The following is a 21,120-nucleotide window of genomic DNA, read 5'->3' on the forward strand; positions in this document are numbered from 1 at the left end:
TGTACATCACCCCCCCCCCTTCCCCTTATATTACTTGCAACCACCATCGCCTCTCGAGTACTTGTACGTGTTCTTCGTTCCTGAATTTTTTCTCTTTCTCTCTCGCTCTCGCTTTCGCTCTCCCTCTCCTTACAAAATTGCTGCTGTTCACAATTATGTTCTCTGCAGGAAGCGATCGAGACGTTTACCGAAACTCTATCCTTTCGTTTCATCGATCCTGCGCCATTTCACCTTTCAATTATCCTTTTACGTACACCTGAACGTTTTCGAAAAATTGCAGGTTTATTTGTGAATTTGTTAAACGGGTATTTCAATTCTGTAACAGCTGTTCGTTTCAGTGAATCTTTATAAATCAGACAGTTTGTATTTCGCACAAAAATCGACAGTCTAAAGAAATATTATATATTTCGAGCCGTTCGTTCGCGTAAATGTTTCGAGAGGGGGTTAGGGATCGATGGATCGCGTGGCTCGTGGAACGTCGAAGATCTCGCGAGAACGAACCGACAGCGAGGTATCCGTGATTAAGAAGAGAAAATGAAAGCGGCGAAAACGAAGAAAAAGATCGACAGTTTCACGAGGCAGAGCCCGGTGCAATGATGCACCTGATGCCTCGATGACCGTCGGCGCGTGCCAGCAGCCGGTTACTGCCAGCTGCGAGCCGTGGACCAGATATCCTACTTTTCATTACAACGCTACAATCTCTATACTTGTTCTCGACGTCGAAAACCCCCGTGTCGCCTCGATTTTACCAAGTTTATCGCCGACTTTGCTCTCTTCGGGCTTCCGTTAATTGGACGCGGCTGCTAATTGCTCTTCGCGGCCACCTTGGACCTCCACAAATGCCCGGGAACCGAGACAATCCCTTTTCCCTCTTGTCAATTTCTGGATTCTGGAGTTTAATCATTTTTTAGTAACTTAATCTGTTGTCTTCTGAAGTACGATGTTGTTAGGAACTGATCTCCACGAATTTCAAGGGTATGCAATTTTCGAAAACGCAGAATAACTCTTGCATAGTCTTTTGTGTTTGAAAGCGGTACGTCTTTAAACTTTCGATTTGATTGGACACGGTACTGACTTGAGAAAGAGATACGAGACCAGACACGATCGGTGAGAAATCATTCGCTGTCCGGAGAGAGACCGCGCTGCATGAAAGCACGAAGGCAGGGAAGCATAATGAGGAAACCCGAGGCTGCAAGAAATCCTAATTTACATCTCGGCCGCGCTGTGTATCTTGATCGAGGTCCGATGCGCGACGAAAGAAAGGCGCAAGGTGTACAACCAGTCAGCTGGCCGTACCCTTTGGCACCTGTTTCCTCGGTGCCGCAGAGTCAAGTTAGATGAAAAGGGCTTCGAGGCTGGTCCTTCTTGAATTCAAGACTTGTCTGACCACTTGCTAGCTAACCCTTCGTCAACGCACTGTCGATACTACACGCTCCTATCGTCGTTGGTATTCCAAAAATCGCTACACCAAAATCTTCGATCTCCTTCTAACTGAAAAGTGTGCAGAATTATTAAAAAATATCTAATGTAAAATGTCTTGTTTGAATTTTAAACGATATACATGATATAAGATAGTTTTCAATCATGAGACAAAATTTATCGTAACTAGACTGCGGATCTTTATGCAAAAGGAAAATTTTCTTGATCGATTGTAAGAAATAGGATAAAAAGAGAAAAAGGGGTTTTCATCGAGTTTCTGTGGCTTTGAACCCACATCGAATATTGCGATTCTACGTGAAAATCCGCAGTCTAGCGATTGTAATTTATGGAAAAATTCGATCGCGATGTTACACGAGTCAGTGTTGCCAAGCGAACGGGTTATGGGTAGTCCGAATTCCGAATGCAGTCGCCTCTAACCGAGTGCATCTGTCGTTGTTCCAGGTGGGCGAGTGCAGGCCGCGCATCAGGCACCAAAAAGGCGGCACCCATTGCAGCAGATGCGGTCCAGGCTGGGGCGTGGTGAACCGATGCATCCGCGGAAGAGACACAGAATGCGGCAAATGCAATCCAGGCACCTACAGTCCTCACCACAGCATCCAACCGTGTTGGATCTGCTCGCGATGCGGTCCAGGACTGTACGAGGCGCATCCTTGCACATCGAAAACGGACACCGTCTGCGATTCCTGCCATAGGCCAGCTCCGGATAATTTGGACTATCAGAGAAAGTGCAAGGGCCGAGCTAATCCGTTCTTAGCCCCCGAAGACGCACAGGACACTGGAGAGGAGAGCATTTTGGTCAACGAACCCGACGGCCAGGATTTCATAGAGGATGGGAAGGAGCTGCTCGAGAAAGATGCCGAGGCTGTTACCGGAGAGTTAAACTCGTTGGAGAGGCATTAGGTGGATAGAATGACAATGTTCGGGGCCTGAACGAGACAACCCAGAAGATTCCTCCTCCGCAAGTTCCAGCCGCGTCTTTTTCACCGAAGCAGCCGGAAGGACGAATGCAAGCAACCGAGTCCCGGAGGATCTTTAGACGTTCCTGGGTCCTGATGCGCTTCCATGAAATTGGAACGCGTCGTCAGTCTCCAGCCAAGGATCCTGCGGGATTTGCCCGAGCCAGAGATGAGGATCTACCTAGATAGGTGTCTTAACGCGACGGAAATCGTTTCCCAAGGATATCGAATGCGATTCTAGACTGTGGATCTGGGTTTGTTCGCGTCGGATTTCGAGCTTTTTTCGGTGCATCACGCTGTAAATGAGGTTTTCGGTTCGTCGACGAGGTGGAGAGCTGTTTTACGAATTCATGGGAACGCAGCAGATGGAAACAGCCCTGCGGAATCGGTTCCGCGTTTTAACATTTCAGCGGAAGGAAGATTGGACGACCTCTTTCGGATTCATAGAGCGCACGGATAGAGGATAGTTCGCGTGAAATATTAACTGTGGGGATTAATCACCGTCTTTGGGATACGGGTATAGGTTGGATTTTGGCTTGGATCGTGTATTTTCGTCGAATAAGGTACGGTGCGTATGCACGGGACTGAGAACTTTGAAAATCGATGGGATTAGTATTTGAACCGATGGGATGTATGGCCGGAGAAGGTTTGGAGAACTGTTTTAGAAGTACTTGTTAACTCTGGTGCTCGTTTTATTGATGTATGCGCGCGGGTTCGCGAGTCCGCGAGTCCGAGGACTTTTGTTTGATTTAGGGCAATCAGCATGCGAAAGTTTTAGGAATTCGGAGAGTAGTAAATAGCTGTATACAGTTATCGATGCGCTGTGAAGATGTTCTGTTGTTGATCCGTTGCTCGATATACGTTCCAAAAGATGTTTCTAGATTATGTTATTGGAAACGGTTTAGGAAATTCAATTGATTCTTAGATCGATGCTAAGAAGTATCGGAAACGAACGTTGATCGAAGCAATTGTCCAGTGACTCGCGCATCGGCGTGCATGCTCGCGTAATTTTCTCTCGTACGTTAAAAAAACCTTCGAAAAGAGGGTCGATCGACCGGTGTTCCTTGTCCTTCGATCCCCGATTGCTAGTCAGTTAGCCGATAAGTAGCCGTTACGGTGTAATATACGATGTACGAGCGATCGACAAGAGAGCGCGAGCGTTTCGTTTCGTTTGCGGTGCGAATTCGATGCGATCGAACACAAACGAGTATGAACGCGGTTTATTCCGAATATCGCGGTTACAATTATTATAGTAAAATAAGTGAAATCGAATGGGAAAGCTGCCGAAACTGAAACGGTTGACGCGTGCTACCATGGGCTCTTTCTAATCTCACCGCTTAAATATTTTCTCAATATAAAAAACATTTTTTTCCATAAAAATCCGCAGTCTTGGATGCTTCTTTTTTTTTGCACGAGGTATGAGAATATCGCGAACTGATCATCGTTACTCGGTTATGAGGATCGGTGAGATAATCAGATTTATAGAAAATTATACGAGTTTTAATGTTACGAGTAAGAAGGCATGAAGCCGTGAGATTAGAAAAATTCCAGATCACAGACCAGCTATAGATCTCCGTAGAATACAGTCGAAGTGCATCCATTTGTGCACGTCCAAAGATCTCTTCGGCGCGGCGGTTGCGGGCGCGCAGTTTCCTTTGGAGAGTTGAGTTTATGTCTTGTTCGTTGGTTAACGGTTAACGGTTAACGGAAGGAATTTGGTCGGAAGTAACAGGGAAAGCCGGAAAAAGGGACGGAAAGGCAGGAAAAGCCGCGAGTGGCCCCAAGGGAAATTTTTTGAAAATCGGCTGGAAAATTCAACGTTGCCTCTCCCCCAAAGCCCAAAGCAGATTCCGAGCGCGTCCGCAGGCCCCCGAGCTCTCTTTTCGCTCTCCTCGCTTCTCGCTGTCTCTCCGAACTCCGAAGAGAGATTCTCTCTCGACGCGACCGCGACGCGACTTGGCAGGAGAGAGGTACTTCAGACTTCGCGAACCACCGGGAGCACGCGATATCCACCGCGTACCTTGTAAATATACACGTCTGTACATAAATGTATGTAGAAAGAACGACGCTGCGATGTAGTCGATACTGAAATCGATCGTTTAAGACTGGAATCGAGTCGGGGATTTCCGTTTTCTGTAAAGCGTAAACCGCACTTTCTGGAAAACCTCGGGAACGTCTGCTATCGGTTTTTCGAAAGTCGCGCTCGGTCGATTTTCGGAATTTGTTTAACCCTGCAAGCAAATAATTATAATCTGTAGAAATTCCAAAAAACACTTTAACCTATACGCTTCAAAATCACAAAGTTCAATTTCCCAAAACCACCTCAGAAATCTCATATTTGAAAAAGTAGTACAAAGAAATTGCTCTCAAAAATAGATATGTATCTAAAAACTTTGCTAGGATCTCTGGAGACCCTAGGTCGCTATTGCAGGGTTAAGAGAGGACTATAGTTTCCTATGGAAGCGAATAGAGAACTATAGTCCGATCAGCAGACGTTGCCGCGCGCCGCGGATGGAAATTCACCAAAGTATAGTTGTAATGTTCTGTTTATTCGTTTTTATTATTTATTCACGTCATCACGTTCGTTCCGTCAATGGACGTAGCCTACTAAAGACACAATAAAGTATACAGATATAATAATCTAAGATTCCGTTTATTACAACCCCTTCCTCTGATCACGCCCACGCGCGAAACGATAGAAAGAGAATATATGTATATATTTATATTTATATATATATATATATATGTATATATTAATACGGTTCTTCGATGCACATATACACGGTTCTTTTCTTTTTTTTCATAGCTACATCTTTTTCATACCAGCTCACGGAGTTTCTCACCTATTGTCGCGTCTTCACGAAGTACACACGTATACCTGGCTCTCTTGTTACACGGTTTATTGTTTTTCACATTTTTATGTATGTATATTAAACATTTGTTTATACACTTTTTAAATAGAATACTTTCAGAGAATGCGTTTTTCCATGTTTTAAATTGCTTCTTGTTTTCGTTTCGCGTCTGTTTGTCGGAAGCCGGACGCTTTGCATCGAATCGATTGTTTAACAAACTCGTTTACACGTACACCGTGTGAAAGGAGACTCAGGCGTGCGTTTATTTATCAGGTAATTTACGTGATCTGTCGTCAGGTATTTGTCGATACACATGGAACATCGCTATACGCGATGGCGCTACGATACAAATGTCAGCGATATTGTCGGAGGAAAATATAAAACGAGTATAACCATTCCTCGATGCTGCATCGATAAACAAAAGCATTCGTACACGAGATACAACCGGGTTGCGCGAACGGAAAATCTATAAGGGAAGTGAGAAATATTGTGTTTCACCGTTTCATAAACAATGCGAATTTCCTTTCGCGTTTCTCAAAAACGGAAATCCAAAAAACTGTATAATCTGTAGCTTAAGATTTGTATTCGAATTTGAATATTCTTTTACCATATGGATCTCTGAAAAATGATGAATTTAATTCTCCAAGAGAATTGTACGAAGAACCAATGTTTTGTACGGGTGTACGAGTGCCTTTGTTAACCACTACACAGAAGAGCATCGCATTTTCCCGGCTGTCTTTCTCTCGAGTTTCGTTATACACATCTATGAACGATACGCTTCAGCTAGAAATTAAAGTGGAGAACGAATCGACACGATGATTCCGCGATAACGTTTGAATTCGATGTTCTCGCTGCTACTTCGGTGCATTGCATTGGCGGCCGTGAAACAGCTCCCGATAACTTCCCGAGCTACGATGGAGTTCGTTTTCGGCACTTCCGACAAAATGCATAGAAAACCGATAAGTACAAAACGGGTAGACTATGTTCACTCGCGAGGACACTCTTTTGTATTCTGTGCTGTTCCCTGTCCGCTTAGCGTCGCTCGGCGATCGAAATGGTCGATCTGGGTCGAGGGTGGCCCTGTGCGCCGAAATACTTTGGCCCCCAAAATATCGAAAGAGAAACGGAACAAGTCCTCCAAAATTGCTCTTCCTTCATAATGGATTTGTTTGATTTTTTATGTTCAATATATTTGTTGTGAAAGCGTACATTTTAGATTAACGTATTTCTGTGTTCCCAGATGAACCATTCAGACCGCCAAACGCAATTCCCCATTCAGTTTTCGTTGAATGAACCAGCAGCAATGAAAATTCGTGATCTATTCATGACTGTATGGTCGATCGATGATTCGCTACCTCGACGATTCGCTACAGTGACGATAATACTATTAACGCTCTCTATAAATGATTTGAAACAACGTCGATATACTCTCGCACCGTAAAACCTAACTATAAAAATAAGTAGTCGCTGTAAAACATGCCGTGATGGGTGAAACACGATTAAAGATGATCCTCGCATTGCATCCGTTCAATTGCGTTAACTATCTATCGAATCTAGTGGTGAAGGTAACCTCGGGCTACGTGTCTTCTATCATTCTAAGGAACTTTGAGAGTAGATACAAAACGCTCGCTGTTCGGCTAACAGGGTCAACTCGATAAAAAGTTTCTCTGGATTTTCCTTCGGGGAAATCATCTAATATACGATTGTCACGATAATGGTAAAAATCGCATGATTCCCAGCCGAGTTTTTCCAGAGAACTGTTGACGCGACGCGATGTCCTGTTTCGACGCAGTGCTGCATAACAATACGAAAAGCGGTTCTCTGCGTGCTTGCTCGAGTTACAGAACATAATGCACACGCGCACACATACTTTCACGCTGCTAGGAAAAATCTCTATTGCCACCGATCGAGAAAAACTTTCGAAAAACGTGGATCTATTCGAATCGGCAGTCGCGTGCCAAAACGCGTCGTAAACGCGGCACGTTTCAGGACGCTCGTCGAGTTAGGCTAATATCACGCAACGTTCTCCGTTCGGCCGGTTCGCCGTCGTGTTCTACGGTAATGTCTGGATGTATGCGAAAAAGACGTGCACGATATTAAACGGTAGCAGCGAGTGTTCAAAGAATACTGTCTGAATACACGATACAAGTGACATTTCGGTCCCGAATTTAATTGTCACACGCATCGAGGCATTACCATGATCGGTCACAATCGTGCACTCGCGTAAAATGGACCCCGTAGAATGTTTCCGTACTTTCAAATCGTAGACGAAGCTGTGACTTGTCCACCTTTTGGCACTAACAATGAACTACGATTGACCGGCTGCGAAAATTCATGCGATTTCTGAAAACTCTAAACGGCAAGATGGATTTAATTAAACGTTAGATAAAAATGAACCACGAGGTGGACAGATCAAGGAATGGACAAGCTCCGAATGATGCGTGACAAGCAATTTTATTTTTTATTTGCGATAGAACTGAATCGGAAGCAAGATAATATATGCGAAAATCCTTATCTTGTAATTTTCGAAAGAGCTTTATCAACATAATCGCACGAAGTTTCGCAGAACAGTGATGATTAGACTGCCGATTTTCTGCATGTACGACAAAAATTAGTAGATCGAATTGTCTATTTAGCTCCTGTTTCGTGCAAACGATGCAGAGAATTTTTATTTTGCATAAACATTCGTAGTCTAGTTACGACTTATTGCAAATCTATATAATTATGATAGAAGAGAAGCTACTTGCAGTCAAAAATTATACAATTGTTTCAATATAAATCTATGCTCTATTAATAAACAAAAAGAGACACTGAACATATAGCCGAATTTATTTATGTTAGGACCCACTATTTGCATAAAAATCCGCAGACTATTTGTTACAATGATTTTTGCTGGTTTGGGTTCGATTATGCGAAGGACCAAACACCGCGATGATTTTAATCGAACGAATGTATACAATTGTTGTAAAAATTATTTTTGTGTCGTTTGTAGAAAGTCTTTCAATTCATTAATTCTTGAATATCTAAATTTTTTAAACGATTTTCTGAAAATTCCACAAGTATGTAGAACATTGTGTCAAAACGATTTTCCGAAATTCTGGATTGAACGAAATTATATCAACGTACACAGAGTCAGATTACACGGTAATAAACAATTAAATTATTCAATAGTTGCTTCTGGCCTTTGTATTGAATAATTCAATTATAAATCTACACAATCTCTGCCTTGAACTTTGGACATTCGTATTAAATAAACGAAACATCGCTTAATTGTCGTCGATTAGAACATCCGGACTGAAGCGATGATTTCGATGGAAAATGATTACGTAGGATCGCACAGATGTTGCATGATTTAAAACGTCGACAATGAACAGCCGCGTTCGCTATCGCGTTCCTATCAAATTCCTACATTAAATCCATTACACGAAGGAGTGAGAAAGCAGCGAGGAGAAACGACAAAGGATTTACCGGAATAAATCTCTGTAGCGTTTTAACATACGCGAGCGCGCCCCATTTCGTGGCAACACAATAGTCTAACAATCGCGTGTGCCGCCACGCGTATCCAATTTCTTCAATAATTCGTATATACTATATATATATATAATATATATTTATTATACGAATAATACACGGGCTGTACCTTTCATCATTTCTTTCCTCCCTAACATCTCAACATTTTTCCCAATAAAAACATTCATCCCAATCGCAGTTAACAAAATCCTTTGATTCGGAACGGTTTCATTTCAAGGTTTCGAATTTCGAATTCATCGACATATACATATATTTGTTTTATTATCAACAATGGTTTTTTGTCATCTACTGTGTTAGTTCAACGACATGTCGCGTCACGACCTTCGAACGACCTTGAAAGAAAAAATGCTGATGACCTTGGAAACTCGAAGGAAAATGACCTTGAAAAGGAAAAGTATCACAATTGTTCCAAGTTCCAAGTCGAATGACTTTGCTAACTGGAACAGGGTATGTGTATAGTTTTGTTTATTGGTAAAAATATTGAGGTTTTAATGAGTGCAGGATAACGGATACGCTCTGTATACTTTATTTAGATATAGGTATCCTCGCCCCGTAGATACACATTACACATGTATGTATGCGAGTCGCTCGAGTGTGTGAATCTAATCGGGCGAAACGACACGATTCACGCTCCCGTAATGATAAGCGTGTACATATACAGACTCCCGTGATAGTGGTGTAGGATAAACATGAACCTGGTCAGCCATTCCGAAACGTAAATCGCGCTAACAAATCCATGACTGGGGGCGATTCATTGTGTCCGAGGGGCTGGCTCGTGTTGTATTTACATTATTATTGTTTCCGCGTCGAGTGTTCTTGCCTTTTCAGTGTCGAGAACGTGCAAATAGAACACTTGTTAATATACGCACAGATGCACACACGCACGCACACATATGTACAGGAAAATGGAATCGAATCTATAAAATGGAGCAGTTGAAAAAATGTACGTAGGGCGTAGGGCTTAGAGCGAGTTTTAATGGTAACGTAAGAGACTTAATTTCGAATTAAATCTAAATCATTGAGCCTGTACAGATACGTAATTGTAGTGGTCAGGATTCGGTGACCAACTTACAAAATAAGTCTATATATATGTAGAGCTCTTATCGTTGGTCGAATTTATTAGTACTTGCGACTCGAGCACTAGGATACAGAATCGATGCAAAAACGAATATACTTGGATATTAATAATACTTAGATTTAAGTTCTTAAGTTACTCAAACTATTTAGATTCAACCACTCAAGTATAGTATACTCAAACAATTTAGATTAACAAATCAGGTACTCGATTAATTTACATCGAAAAATTCTGGTACACGTTTAACTTGGATATAAATATACTTGGGTACTAATTTAAATTAGATATCGAGTACTCGAGTACTTGCTTCATTTAGAAAAGGAGTAACCCGGATACCCGCGTAAGAGCTCTACAATTCTACGACTACAGTCTAATACATCTACATCGACTCTCTTCAAGGAATGTTTCGTTCCCTCCCTTTCTCTACAATAGAAAAAAATCGCTTCGTTTCCAAGTAAAAACCAATTAAAAATCATTTCGTCGCTAAAGCTCGGGCGATTGGTCTTCGATAAAAGCCTGTTTCTCAAAATCAATTTTTTGGATGTAAAAAACCGCAATCCACAAAAAAATCGGCTATATAAAAAAGGAGTTTTCTGTCTCTAAAAGTCGACTAAAAAGGAAGAATGTAGAAAATAGAAGAAAACAGCGCAGAATATCTTATCAATTTTCCTTCTATTCAAGAAACCTTTGGCGTTCCTCGCGCGGTCCGATTCTTAATTAAATCATTAAAATATATATATATAATATATACAGGGTGAGTCACCTAACGTTTGCACCTCAAATATCTTTGTTGTTTCTAAAGATACATAGAATATGCTAAGGACAAAGTTGAATGGTACAATGGGGCTGACACGATGCCAAAACAAAATTTTGTTTTTATGTCATTTTTTTAGAGATATCAAGGTCACCTTCATTTTTTTTAAATGGAATGAGGTATTTTTTAATACATCAATCGATGCAGCTGGACATTCGTTATAAAAAATTACTATCCTATGTGTGTCGGAAAAGTTAGTAGTTCAGGAGATATTTCAATTTAAAAAACTCTAAAATACCATTACTGTCGTACTAAGACGTTACACAAGTAAGTAAACACTAACGTCTAGTACGACAGTAATGGTATTTTGGAGTTTTTTAAATTGAAATATCTCCTGAAGTACTAACTTTTCGACATACATAGATTAGTACTTTTTTATAACGAATGTCCAGCTGCATCGATTGATGTATTAAAAAATACCTCATTAGATTTAAAAAAATGAAGGTGACCTTGATATCTCCAAAAAAATGACATAAAAACAAAATTTTGTCCCATTGTACCATTCAACTTTGTCCTCAGTATATTTTATGTATCTTTAGAAACAACAAAGATATTTGAGGTGCAAACGTTAGGTGACTCACCCTGTATATTAAACGCACGCAAAGTCTTTTGATTCGGAGATACTAAATAATTGTCATGCTCAATCCTCTCGACTCATGCAAACAGCCAAACGCAATTTCACGTGTGTATGTACGTATAATAATAATAAAAATAAAAGTAAGAAACGAAACAAATTACAGGTAGAATAAGGGAGAAGGCTTTCCAATATAAGTTTATGCTATACGAACATAAAAAAAACAAATAATATACATCTCGTGTGTTCGCATGATAAAGAAAATACAAATGAAACAGCAGGAAGAGACTCAGATATAATATATAGATCGTAGATCCTCGCAGCCAGCAATCGTTGGTGGACTGTGGACTGTCTGGTGTGTCTCGTTGCAACGGCTCTTTATCAGCACATTTAATCAACGGTTAAGTTCTTATGTACAATTCAATTATTAGAGCTTTACATTTTCCATTTATAACAAAGAGATAGACACAAGGAGAGTAAATCGAAGAAGCGTGGGGTTCGTCGCGATGCGAAACGCGATTCAAGCGTTTCTTTCCCGCAGAGAGAGCTGCTCTATTATGTATTTCCATGATTTTTCCTTTTCTCAGGATTTTCCCTTTCTCCGTTTTCCGGGACGTCCTAAAGCACGTCGAGAACACAAAATGAACGTTCGAACGCATCATCCGCGGATATATCATCTGTACAAGATATACTACGGAAATATACATCTCACACAAGACTCGTTAATTAGAAAAATGTTCGTTCGTTCGTACGTATACTCTTCTTCATTATTTCTTTTGCCAAGAAAATTCGCCTCGCTCCTCCTCGCGAGCAAAAACAATGGTGACCAGCCATGGATTTATACACCAACGTCTGAGGTAAAAATGAAAAATCTCTAAAACGGGATATGGGGAGTACGGGGGCAGTGGGCAGGGGGGGATATAAGCGGGAGAGGGGGACCGGGACAGGAGCGATGACATCGAACCTACTAATTACAAGATCAATTTTGAGCTCCGTTAAATACAAGGAAATCTACGATAAACAACTAATATCATACAGCTACTGTCATCGTGCCCAAATTTACTCTCGCCGACGCAACAACACGATAGTTCGTTATAGTAATAATAATAATAGTAATAATAATAATAATCTCAAAAAACCGAAATCGCTACGAAACACGAAAAATAGATGGGTAGTCGCGAGCCACGAGAACGCAACTGCATAGTATTGCTCGAAACGATACAGATGTCTCTCTGCGCGCGCGTGTGTGTATGTGTGGGGATGTATGCACGTATGTAAACTGATTTACAAAAAAAGAAGAAACGAACTAGAAATCTCTTGTAAAAAATGCGTGTCGGTAATATCGGACGCTGTTCCCCCGAACATCGTTTGCTAATACTCGTGGCCATGAACATCTATATGTCATTTGGATTAACCATTCGCTTAAGGACTCGTTGATTTTTTCAAACGAACAAAAAAGAGCAGAAGAGAGAACAAAGGTAATTCTTTCTTTGTATATGCTCGTTACCTTCGCTCCCGTGGACCAAAACGAGTTGTGTCCACGCTTGTTTCGATTTTTTTTTCTTTCTTTTCGTGGTCAATTTCATGCATTGTTTGCTTCTCGTTTGCATTATTACTTCTTCTTTTTTTTTGTCGTTTTCGTTTTGCTTCACATGCACGCGCAATTATATGCGGCAATTATACGCGATAACGTTGATTGTGTATTATGTGTTTCTTGTGTGTACGTGTGTTTTTTCCGGCACGTTCCGTGCCTCTTAATTTTTGTTACTGTTTTTGTTCTTTTTTTCAGGATTATACGTATGGTAACAACGCTTCGTCTACACAATGGGTTTCAGTTCTTACGACCGCGCTGTGAGCGTAAGCTTGGGTACAACGAATATTCTCTTAACAAGTAATCATCAGTATCTTTCTCGAACGTCGAGAGACGACATCCTTTTATAATCACGATATGTCTTCCCACGGCGTTTTTCATGTATGTTTTCCTTTCCTTTCGTTTTGTTTTTTTTTTAATGGTACCTTAGAATAGCTTTACGCCTGCTAGGCCGTTTAAAATTGGTCCACCAGCAGGTCGCAGATCTCTACCGACATCGATTCCTTACTCGAGCGCACTGTCAGGCGGAACATCTGGAAAATTCAAATTCCAATACGTATTTTCGTAGAAATAATTGTATGTTCAACAACATATTAATGTAAATTACCTGCGCTTGTTTATTAGGTTCCAAACGCAGTAAACATCCTACTTGTTGTGCCCTCATGTGTACGATACCCGCGCAGACGAAATTATCGGGATTCGGGTCGATACCGTCGAGCAACTGCATTCCGAATCCTTGCAGTTTCGTGCGGACCTGCGGCAGATCTATTGGCTGCTGGGCCTTGAATATCTTCTGCGAACGCTGTTGATTAGCTCTGCAACAGAGATTCGATTAGTTGCATGCGTACAATATTCAGGTATACTCGAAGAAAACAGTCAGAGTCGTTAGATGCAAGCCGTTGAATTTTTTCAACGATCAATGGCTTTTTTTCAAATAGTATAGCAGTTCAATTTTTTAGCTTTACACCACTTTATACTGAGTTATAGAAATATTTTCCTGAGAAATTTTTTAGTATACTTTTCTATTCGAGTAAATACATGCTACCAGAAAAATCCTTTGAAATCTGAAGGAATATAGGTTTATATAAGGGCATATAAAGGAATTTAGGGATCGGTAATTCTAGTTTTAAAGAAGCATTTTAAATATACCCTCCAAGGTTCTTCCATCGCGCGAAGAACGACTCTCCGTTCATCTCCGTCGGTTCAAAGAACTTGTTGATCGTCAACGGTAGTTTCATCGTAATCTTCTGTGGCACGTTGTTGTAAATAAAAGAGATGAGCATACTCGGCGCGTCTGCGAGGATGGAAAACAATTTAATAGCATGCCAGCAACGGTCAATTTGATTCGCGTCTAACTTTAATCATTCTTAGAACGTTAGTGTTATGCAACATGTTTTCTCGTACCATTGTAGTCGTCAATACATTCCCCGTTAATTATCTGTTGAATCTGAGCACCAGCCTCCAAGACCGGATCGACCGGCTTCACTTGCACGGCCAGTTTCGCTTGGTTCTCCTCCGTCCAGGAGAGTTGAGTTTGAAAACTGTGTAGAGCGTACTGAGTCTTGTTGCCGTAGAACAGACTGACGCGTCCCAGATTTTGTCTGAACTCTGACTTCACTCCGATTTGGATTAGATCGTTCTCGAACAGCACGCCGTTGTTTTTACAAACAAACCTGAAAAACGCAGAGTTCAAATAAAATTGACTGGTAGAAGAGAGGAGAGCCCAGTCTGCGTAAAGGTTATGTCTTACTTTTTGGGATTGTACGTGTTTTGGGCACCATTCGTAGCACCGACTTTGTTCGACATATTATAAATATCTCCCAACACATCGAGAAGAACTCCTGTATTGCTTGCCGGCTGGGAAGATGGCGGCGTGGAAAGCCCTAACAGATCTGCCGACGTGTTGTTAACAGTCGCAGCAGGAGCTGCAGGTGCTTCTGCATGATGATTGGCATTCGGCGCGGGACTTTTACTTTCCCTAATTTCGTTCTCAGGCACCCGGCCAGGTTTCTTCTTCTTCAACACGGCGAGAATCGAGGATTCTCTTTCTGGGAATGCGGGCATCTCTTCCAAAACGGTAGCCTTCGAGAAAAATTTCAACCATTAATCGTACGTTCTAAAACGCTACGCCGCTTCCATTTTAGAAAATTGTTCTTACCAAAACTTCGCTGGATGCGATAATACTTAGTTGCAGGTACTCCGAAGCCCTCTGCTGCAATTCCGCGTCCGCGCTGCGTAAATTGTTGTGTTGTCGAAACACATCTTGTATTTGGCTTCTCATTTCGGGGAACAAGTTAATGAATTTGATATACGTCGATAACAACAATGCTCGAGTCATCGGAGAGCATAAGTGATACTAAAAATTGTGTTAATGTTAGTACGTGTAATAGGATGACGAGTGTAAGGAAAACATTGAAAATTTACTTTGGAATGTAATAGCTGAAATTGCACGGCTGGGGACGAGCGTTGATCGCCAGCAATGAGATTTCCAAATTCGCCGAGTATATAACCACCGACTTTGACCATGTTTGCGTGGCAAGCTGGCGCCTGCAAGGCCTGGAAAAGAAAAACAAACATGTCGGTAAATTACTCTGATCGATAGCGATATAAGAGCCCCGATCAATTTATATTTCTGAACAATTACCTCGAACACGGTTTTGGCGGCGTATCCTTGCACATCGTCTCTGTTGATGACTATCTGGATGACTCTGTACCAAACCTCTTCCGATACGTAGTCACCAGCTATCCTAATGAGATTCAATATAACGTCAACGTACCAAGTGTAATCGGTCGCGTACTTTTCAGCCAAAATTGCAACCTTTAGAACCATCTCCTCCCGAATCGAATAGTCGGCCGTTTCGAGATAATTTAACATCTCCTGTACTATTTCCTCGGCGTTGCTCTTGTCGCACAGAGCGTACAGAAGGTCGACCGCCTGTTGCCTGACGGACACGTCCTTCTCCATTTTCATCGATAGTATAACGACCTCTTGATGCTTTTTTACAGCGTCGTGCGACAGCTCGGACCTGGCCAAATGACACATGGACTCCAGGGCCAAGTAGCGAAGATTGGTCTCGCGGTTCGACAGAAATTGCCCGAGTTGGTTGCACGCCCTGACCGACAATGGCAGCTCGCTGTCGTTGTGTATAATTAAACTAATCGCCTCGAACAGCACCGCATTCTTCGCGTTCGAGTGCTGCACTTTCTTCGATTTCGGCGGCTCCTGCGCTTTGTTCAATATGGTCTCTAAACACTCGTTTAATCTGCCCCTCACGCCCGGATCCTCGGCTGTCGAAATGTTAATCGTTCAAATTTAAATTCCTTCGCAACGATGGCGCACAGTGGGTTATTTCATCCGAACAAGAATAGTTTTTTTCCGGTTTTACGGGTGAAATGGCCCACTATGTGGCGATCCGTTAAGTACCTAAATAGAAAGCTATCGATATCCGTATAAGTAAATCAAAATTTCACAACGACTAGGAAGATCTTAGCGAATCTCAATTATCGTTCGCATTTCCGTTTAGGTGCTTAGTTAAAAAGAATGAGATCAAGATAATATACCAGGCGGAGTGTAATTCTGTAGTAATCGCAGTAATTTAATGGACAACCATGGTGCTGGCACAAAATAATATGTATAATCCTGTAGGTCTGTGTAGCTCGATGTCACAATCTAACGAGATAGAGCAAATATCAAAGAGCTATCCTTCAGCCGTCTCTGTCCGGAATTAAGAAACAAATGTGCCATACCCTGCTCAGTCTTGAGACTGCCAAGCTAACGCATCCCTTGTACTCGTCCGGATTTCTTTTTACAAGCGCATCGATCAGGGACGCTGCCGCAGTGACAACGCCAAGATGCTGGTCGTTCAACAGATGAACTATACGAGAAGTCCATTCTCCTCCGGGAACAACATCTGGCGCTGTACGCAATAGTCTTAACAAGCACAGTGCTGCGCTTTGTTTCACTACGTCCATAGTGTCTCTATAAATGCAGAATAAGACAAATGTTAAATCAGGTACAGCGTGATCATTGATACTAGGAACACCGAAACAGACTGTTGTTGCAAGAACCTACCCGGAAACAAGCAGTTTTGGTATCTCGTTACCAAAAGCCTCAGCCATTTCCTTGCTGCCGATATTGGCAATGCATTGAAGCGCGAGATTAACGTGAATGGGATTACGGGATCCAAGATCATTCTTTATACTTTGAATGATCAGCTTGATGAGGTCGCTATTCGTATTTACTAAGACTGATATGAAAAGGTATCCCTGAAACGAACAAAATAATTATATCGAATTCTCTCTGACAAATATAATAAAGTACTGTTAACTTTAACGAATCGATACTTACAATTTGTTTTTCTGAGTACTTGTTGGACGAAAGTAAATTGACAGCCTCCATATGGCCGAAGTCAATGTCGTGACCAAGGAGAAAAATGAAAAGGAGCTTGCATACATACTTCTTCTTTTGGTAACCGTCTAACGGTTTGTCTCCTTTAAATTTACTCCGAATATTTGCCAATTCTTTGTTTATTCTCTTGATTTCTGCTTCTTTACTTTTGCCTGGTGGAACGAACGTTCGTGTATTTTATATTTCAGAATTTACATGTAATTGCACAAGTTATTAATACATACAAAATACATACAAATATTTCGTATGTATCCATTGTATATACAAATGAACATTTGTCATAGTTTTCATAGGAAAGTATAATGGCTGCATGCCACTTGGACCGGCATCAAAGTATGCATGTATTGATTTGCTCTACATAGGCTTTTTATTCTAAAGATTTATTCCACGTATCAATGCGTAATTATTTTTATAAAAATTTCTTCAGGGAATGCGGAGCGTTAGCCGTGATAGATGTTTATTACATTACGCCAAGTATTACATATTAGTGTACAAGAGACAAGCCATAATCACATACAGATATGACTATATCAGAGCTCCGCCCCCTGTCTCCTACTCTCTGCTGCCTCGAAATACTTTGCGTGTCGCATTAGTTTCAATGGCATCGTATCTCTGAATGGATAGAAGACAGGGAAAAATTTTGATGAACCAAATACAAACTTCTGTTCCCGGTTATCTAATGCTGTAACTTAGCTTACGAACGTGGCGCTCTTATAATCCGATACAATATAAACTATGCAAAACAGCCTTGTACAAAAGGCATATCTGTTAAACATTGTATACTGAATTCAACTCACAATTCCTGATATCGGAAATGAACACAGCCAGTCCACGCATTCCATCTCCTCTCACAGCCGGCATTTTGTCCTCTTCTTAGAAACCACCTGTGAAGCAAAGCGCGTTGAAAGATACCCATGTGATACTGCACATTTATTAACGATTCAACGGTCGATCTTTCGCAACAGCTGCAAAGCCACATACCGAATGTAATTATATCGACAAGGTTTAACATATAAAATTTGGAAAATTAGTCGAACAACATGGAATATGAAATTTGGAAAATTAATCGAATTTGGAAAATTTTCTTGAATACATTGAATTGTTCCTACTTGCGGTATCGTGTGATATAGCGGTGTTTCGAGTCGGAAATTTCGTGCACGTTATTTCGTCGGTGACAGTGCACGATCACGATCGTTTAATGACACACGGTCGCCCGTACAAGGGGGACGGGGCTCAAAAAAAGCGGCCCGAGCGCGATTCGTTGATTAAGAGTGCTCGAGGCGACGAGCCCTTCGATAACGAGAGCAACTTTGAAAAATCGTTCCGGTGCATCGGTGCACCGAGGCGGCGAATTGCGGCGAATATCGGTGGTGTTCGAGCAGCCAGCACGAAAGAGAGAGACAGAGAAAATCGTGGAAGATAAGGCGGGCACGATGGCACGAAACCGAACGGAATATCGAGAGACGCTGAAAGGAAAATCGAGCGATTAAGCCGGTGCCGCGTCCTAGATTCCGCTTGCCAAACACTTTTTGACAGCAGTGCCGTGCGAACGTTGATAGTGGCACCCGTTACGTGAAAAGTTTTCGGGACGGTTTCGGCAGCGGCGCGGACCGTGGCAACGACCGTCGTAATGTATCGAGGAGATCGTGGTGCATCGATCGTGCGAGTGAAACCACGGTTTCGAAGATGGGAGAGGACACCAGTGTCTTTTTATCTGGCCCGCAAAAAGAGCTGTCGTGTACAAGAGAGGCCAAGAGAGTGGCCACCAAGCGCAACTATATGGTTTTCGCTGGCCGAGAGGTTATACGGTCTCCGCGCGCCGATTATACGATCTGTTTCGAGTACATACCGATCGGAGTTAGGGTAACTTTCACGCACGGCTCGATCACGCAGCACTCGGTAGGCGTGAAACTATTCGCGAGTCGGTGCCAGAGATTTCGTGGCTGTCGCCATTTGCAACCGCTGACTAGCTGACGGCTGCCCGTCAAATGCCATTGCGCCTGCGCCCTGCCCGTTGCGCAGCCAAATTCATATTTCGAATCGCGGAAAATCGCATCGATTCTTCACATTTTTATCATTACCGTGCCCATCGCTTTCCACTTTCAATTCGAAACGAAACAATGCCGTTTGTTATTTTTATTGTTTCGGATCCGGAAAAACTATCTATACAACACAGTGATGCGTCAATGGATTTTGTACGACCCGTGGAATGTCAGCCGATTGTCCTATGCTTCGGCTTCGACTTCGACGGTACCAAGTGTAATGGTAAAATATCTTCAATTATTTAATTGAGCAGCGTTAGCGATCTTTGCTCGTTTATTTCGCTGGCTTTATTAGCGATGGTAAACTGTTTAAGAACTTTGCTATTCAATCGAATCAATGTGTTGATCGAATATGTACCCCCGGCATACGGGTATGTAATAGGCTATAATCGCCGGTCACCGGTCACTCCCACAGCGCTACCGGCTAATCTAGTGTCGGTCACCGGAGACCTCCATGAAATTCGTCTTAATTAAATATACCGATGCAATAAACATCACAATTGCCTTTGGTCGATGATTTATCGCCACGTCGGTCACCGGTGACCATCGCGAGTCACCACGTCTTTCTAAATCTATGAATGTGTCAAACAGTATAATTGTCAATCACTGATGACACATGACACCAAGGCGGCCGTCGGCAAATTAAGCGATGGTCACCGGTGACCCCCATCACATTTACGGTAATCGAATCCAGCGATGCAACCCAGTGTACCAGACATATCAAATAATTTTGAATCTAAAATTTAGATTAACACCAACGTACAATGTTTACAAAACAATGCTTTTTTATTGAATATTCGTGTCAACATATATGTACATAAGAAACGAGTTAACAACAAACACGTACATCTCCAATCTTCGTTAGTTGGATACCTGCTGCTGTATTTTTTCTAGTAACATTTCCATCCTGTCTTTCATCACAGGTTGTCCCTTCTTAGTCTTCTTCGAAAGTCTCTTGTAAGTTTGCATTCTCTTTTCTTTATACTTGTTGAGTGCTTCTTCTTTTTCCGACTTTACTCTTGTAGCCTCCTCTTTTCTTTTCCTTTTCTCGTCCTTCTTGCGCAGGAATTCTCGCTTGGCTTTATGGAATGCACTCATTTTCCTCGTCTCTGTCCTAAGAAAAATACATTGAATTACAGCTATGTTGTCATTAATCATAGCGAGAGGACGAATTGTGAAATACATACTGTTGATCGTTTTCATTCTGATCAGCAATTTTCAATGAAACTGTCTGTTTTGGATCGTCGCGTTGGCTCTTGTCAAGCTCTTTGTAATAACCTCGTAAAATCGCCTTCTTCCTGCGCTCCTCCCATTGATTAACTGCCAAAATATCGTAGTAATCAGAAACAGTGCAATGATCCCACAACAAACATCGTACATTCTAACCTATACAAGTGTGACATCGCGTGTTACATGGTCAAAGACATACTTTTGTATTTGTTGCTGTACTTTTGCGCTCGGTATTTCTTTTTGTCGAACGGTTTCTTCGTGTTCGTTCGATTTTCATCGCCGCTTTTCGAAGGTTGCTCGGCGCTCGGTGTTGTTTTCACGCGTCCCTTCATGATCTCGTTGACAACATTGACAAACTTCGCAATTCGCAAAGACGTTCGTTTAGTACCGATGGTAAACGCAAGGGGGACTTAAGAGCAATCAACGCAGCGCGACAAGTGACGGCAATTCAAATGGAATTCTGCCTTCCCTTATTCAATCGAACAATAAGCTGCGTTACACAATTGTTAAACCGTCAATTGTTTAAATGTTTTAACACCTTGGCTGGGACAAGAAATAATTGTAGGACATTGATCAATTACAATATTTCATTTGATCGATATATTCT

At 41.8% G+C, this 21,120-nt stretch overlaps 3 protein-coding genes across 4 annotated transcripts in view; 1 reads left to right on the forward strand and 2 right to left on the reverse strand.

Annotated features, from left to right (window-relative positions):
• Window positions 1-9,513, forward strand: part of LOC143215927 (uncharacterized) — a 20,978-nt gene extending 11,465 nt beyond the window's left edge. The window contains exon 2 of the mRNA XM_076438550.1: window positions 1,882-9,513. Within this exon, the coding sequence (XP_076294665.1) occupies window positions 1,882-2,340 (459 nt within the window). The 3' untranslated portion in view covers window positions 2,341-9,513. The remainder of the gene's footprint in view (window positions 1-1,881) is intronic.
• Ap-2alpha (adaptor protein complex 2, subunit alpha) lies at window positions 5,031-19,243 on the reverse strand. Of its 2 annotated transcripts, none has more exons than XM_076438100.1 (14): window positions 19,091-19,243; window positions 18,039-18,125; window positions 17,182-17,393; window positions 16,906-17,099; window positions 16,581-16,812; window positions 16,395-16,503; window positions 15,478-16,121; window positions 15,258-15,389; window positions 14,992-15,189; window positions 14,584-14,915; window positions 14,238-14,506; window positions 13,983-14,127; window positions 13,441-13,648; window positions 5,031-13,366 (listed from the first exon to the last, which is right to left on the reverse strand). In XM_076438100.1, the coding sequence occupies exons 2-14, from the start codon at window positions 18,100-18,102 to the stop codon at window positions 13,289-13,291; spliced, it is 2,817 nt and encodes a 938-aa protein (XP_076294215.1). In that variant the 5' UTR covers window positions 18,103-18,125; window positions 19,091-19,243; the 3' UTR covers window positions 5,031-13,288. The 2 variants fall into 2 exon arrangements, with proteins under 2 accessions (XP_076294215.1, XP_076294225.1); XM_076438110.1 differs by lacking the exon at window positions 19,091-19,243 and adding an exon at window positions 18,351-19,063.
• A 791-nt stretch (window positions 19,244-20,034) lies between these two features.
• Window positions 20,035-20,898, reverse strand: LOC143215934 (uncharacterized). The gene is made up of 3 exons (XM_076438563.1): window positions 20,713-20,898; window positions 20,471-20,603; window positions 20,035-20,397 (listed from the first exon to the last, which is right to left on the reverse strand). Exons 1-3 carry the CDS (start codon window positions 20,843-20,845, stop codon window positions 20,145-20,147), a joined length of 519 nt encoding a protein of 172 aa, XP_076294678.1. The 5' UTR covers window positions 20,846-20,898; the 3' UTR covers window positions 20,035-20,144.
• Window positions 20,899-21,120: the final 222 nt, after the last annotated feature.

The sequence above is a fragment of the Lasioglossum baleicum genome, chromosome 2 (assembly GCF_051020765.1).
Source record: "Lasioglossum baleicum chromosome 2, iyLasBale1, whole genome shotgun sequence".
NCBI classification, from domain to species: domain Eukaryota; kingdom Metazoa; phylum Arthropoda; class Insecta; order Hymenoptera; family Halictidae; genus Lasioglossum; species Lasioglossum baleicum.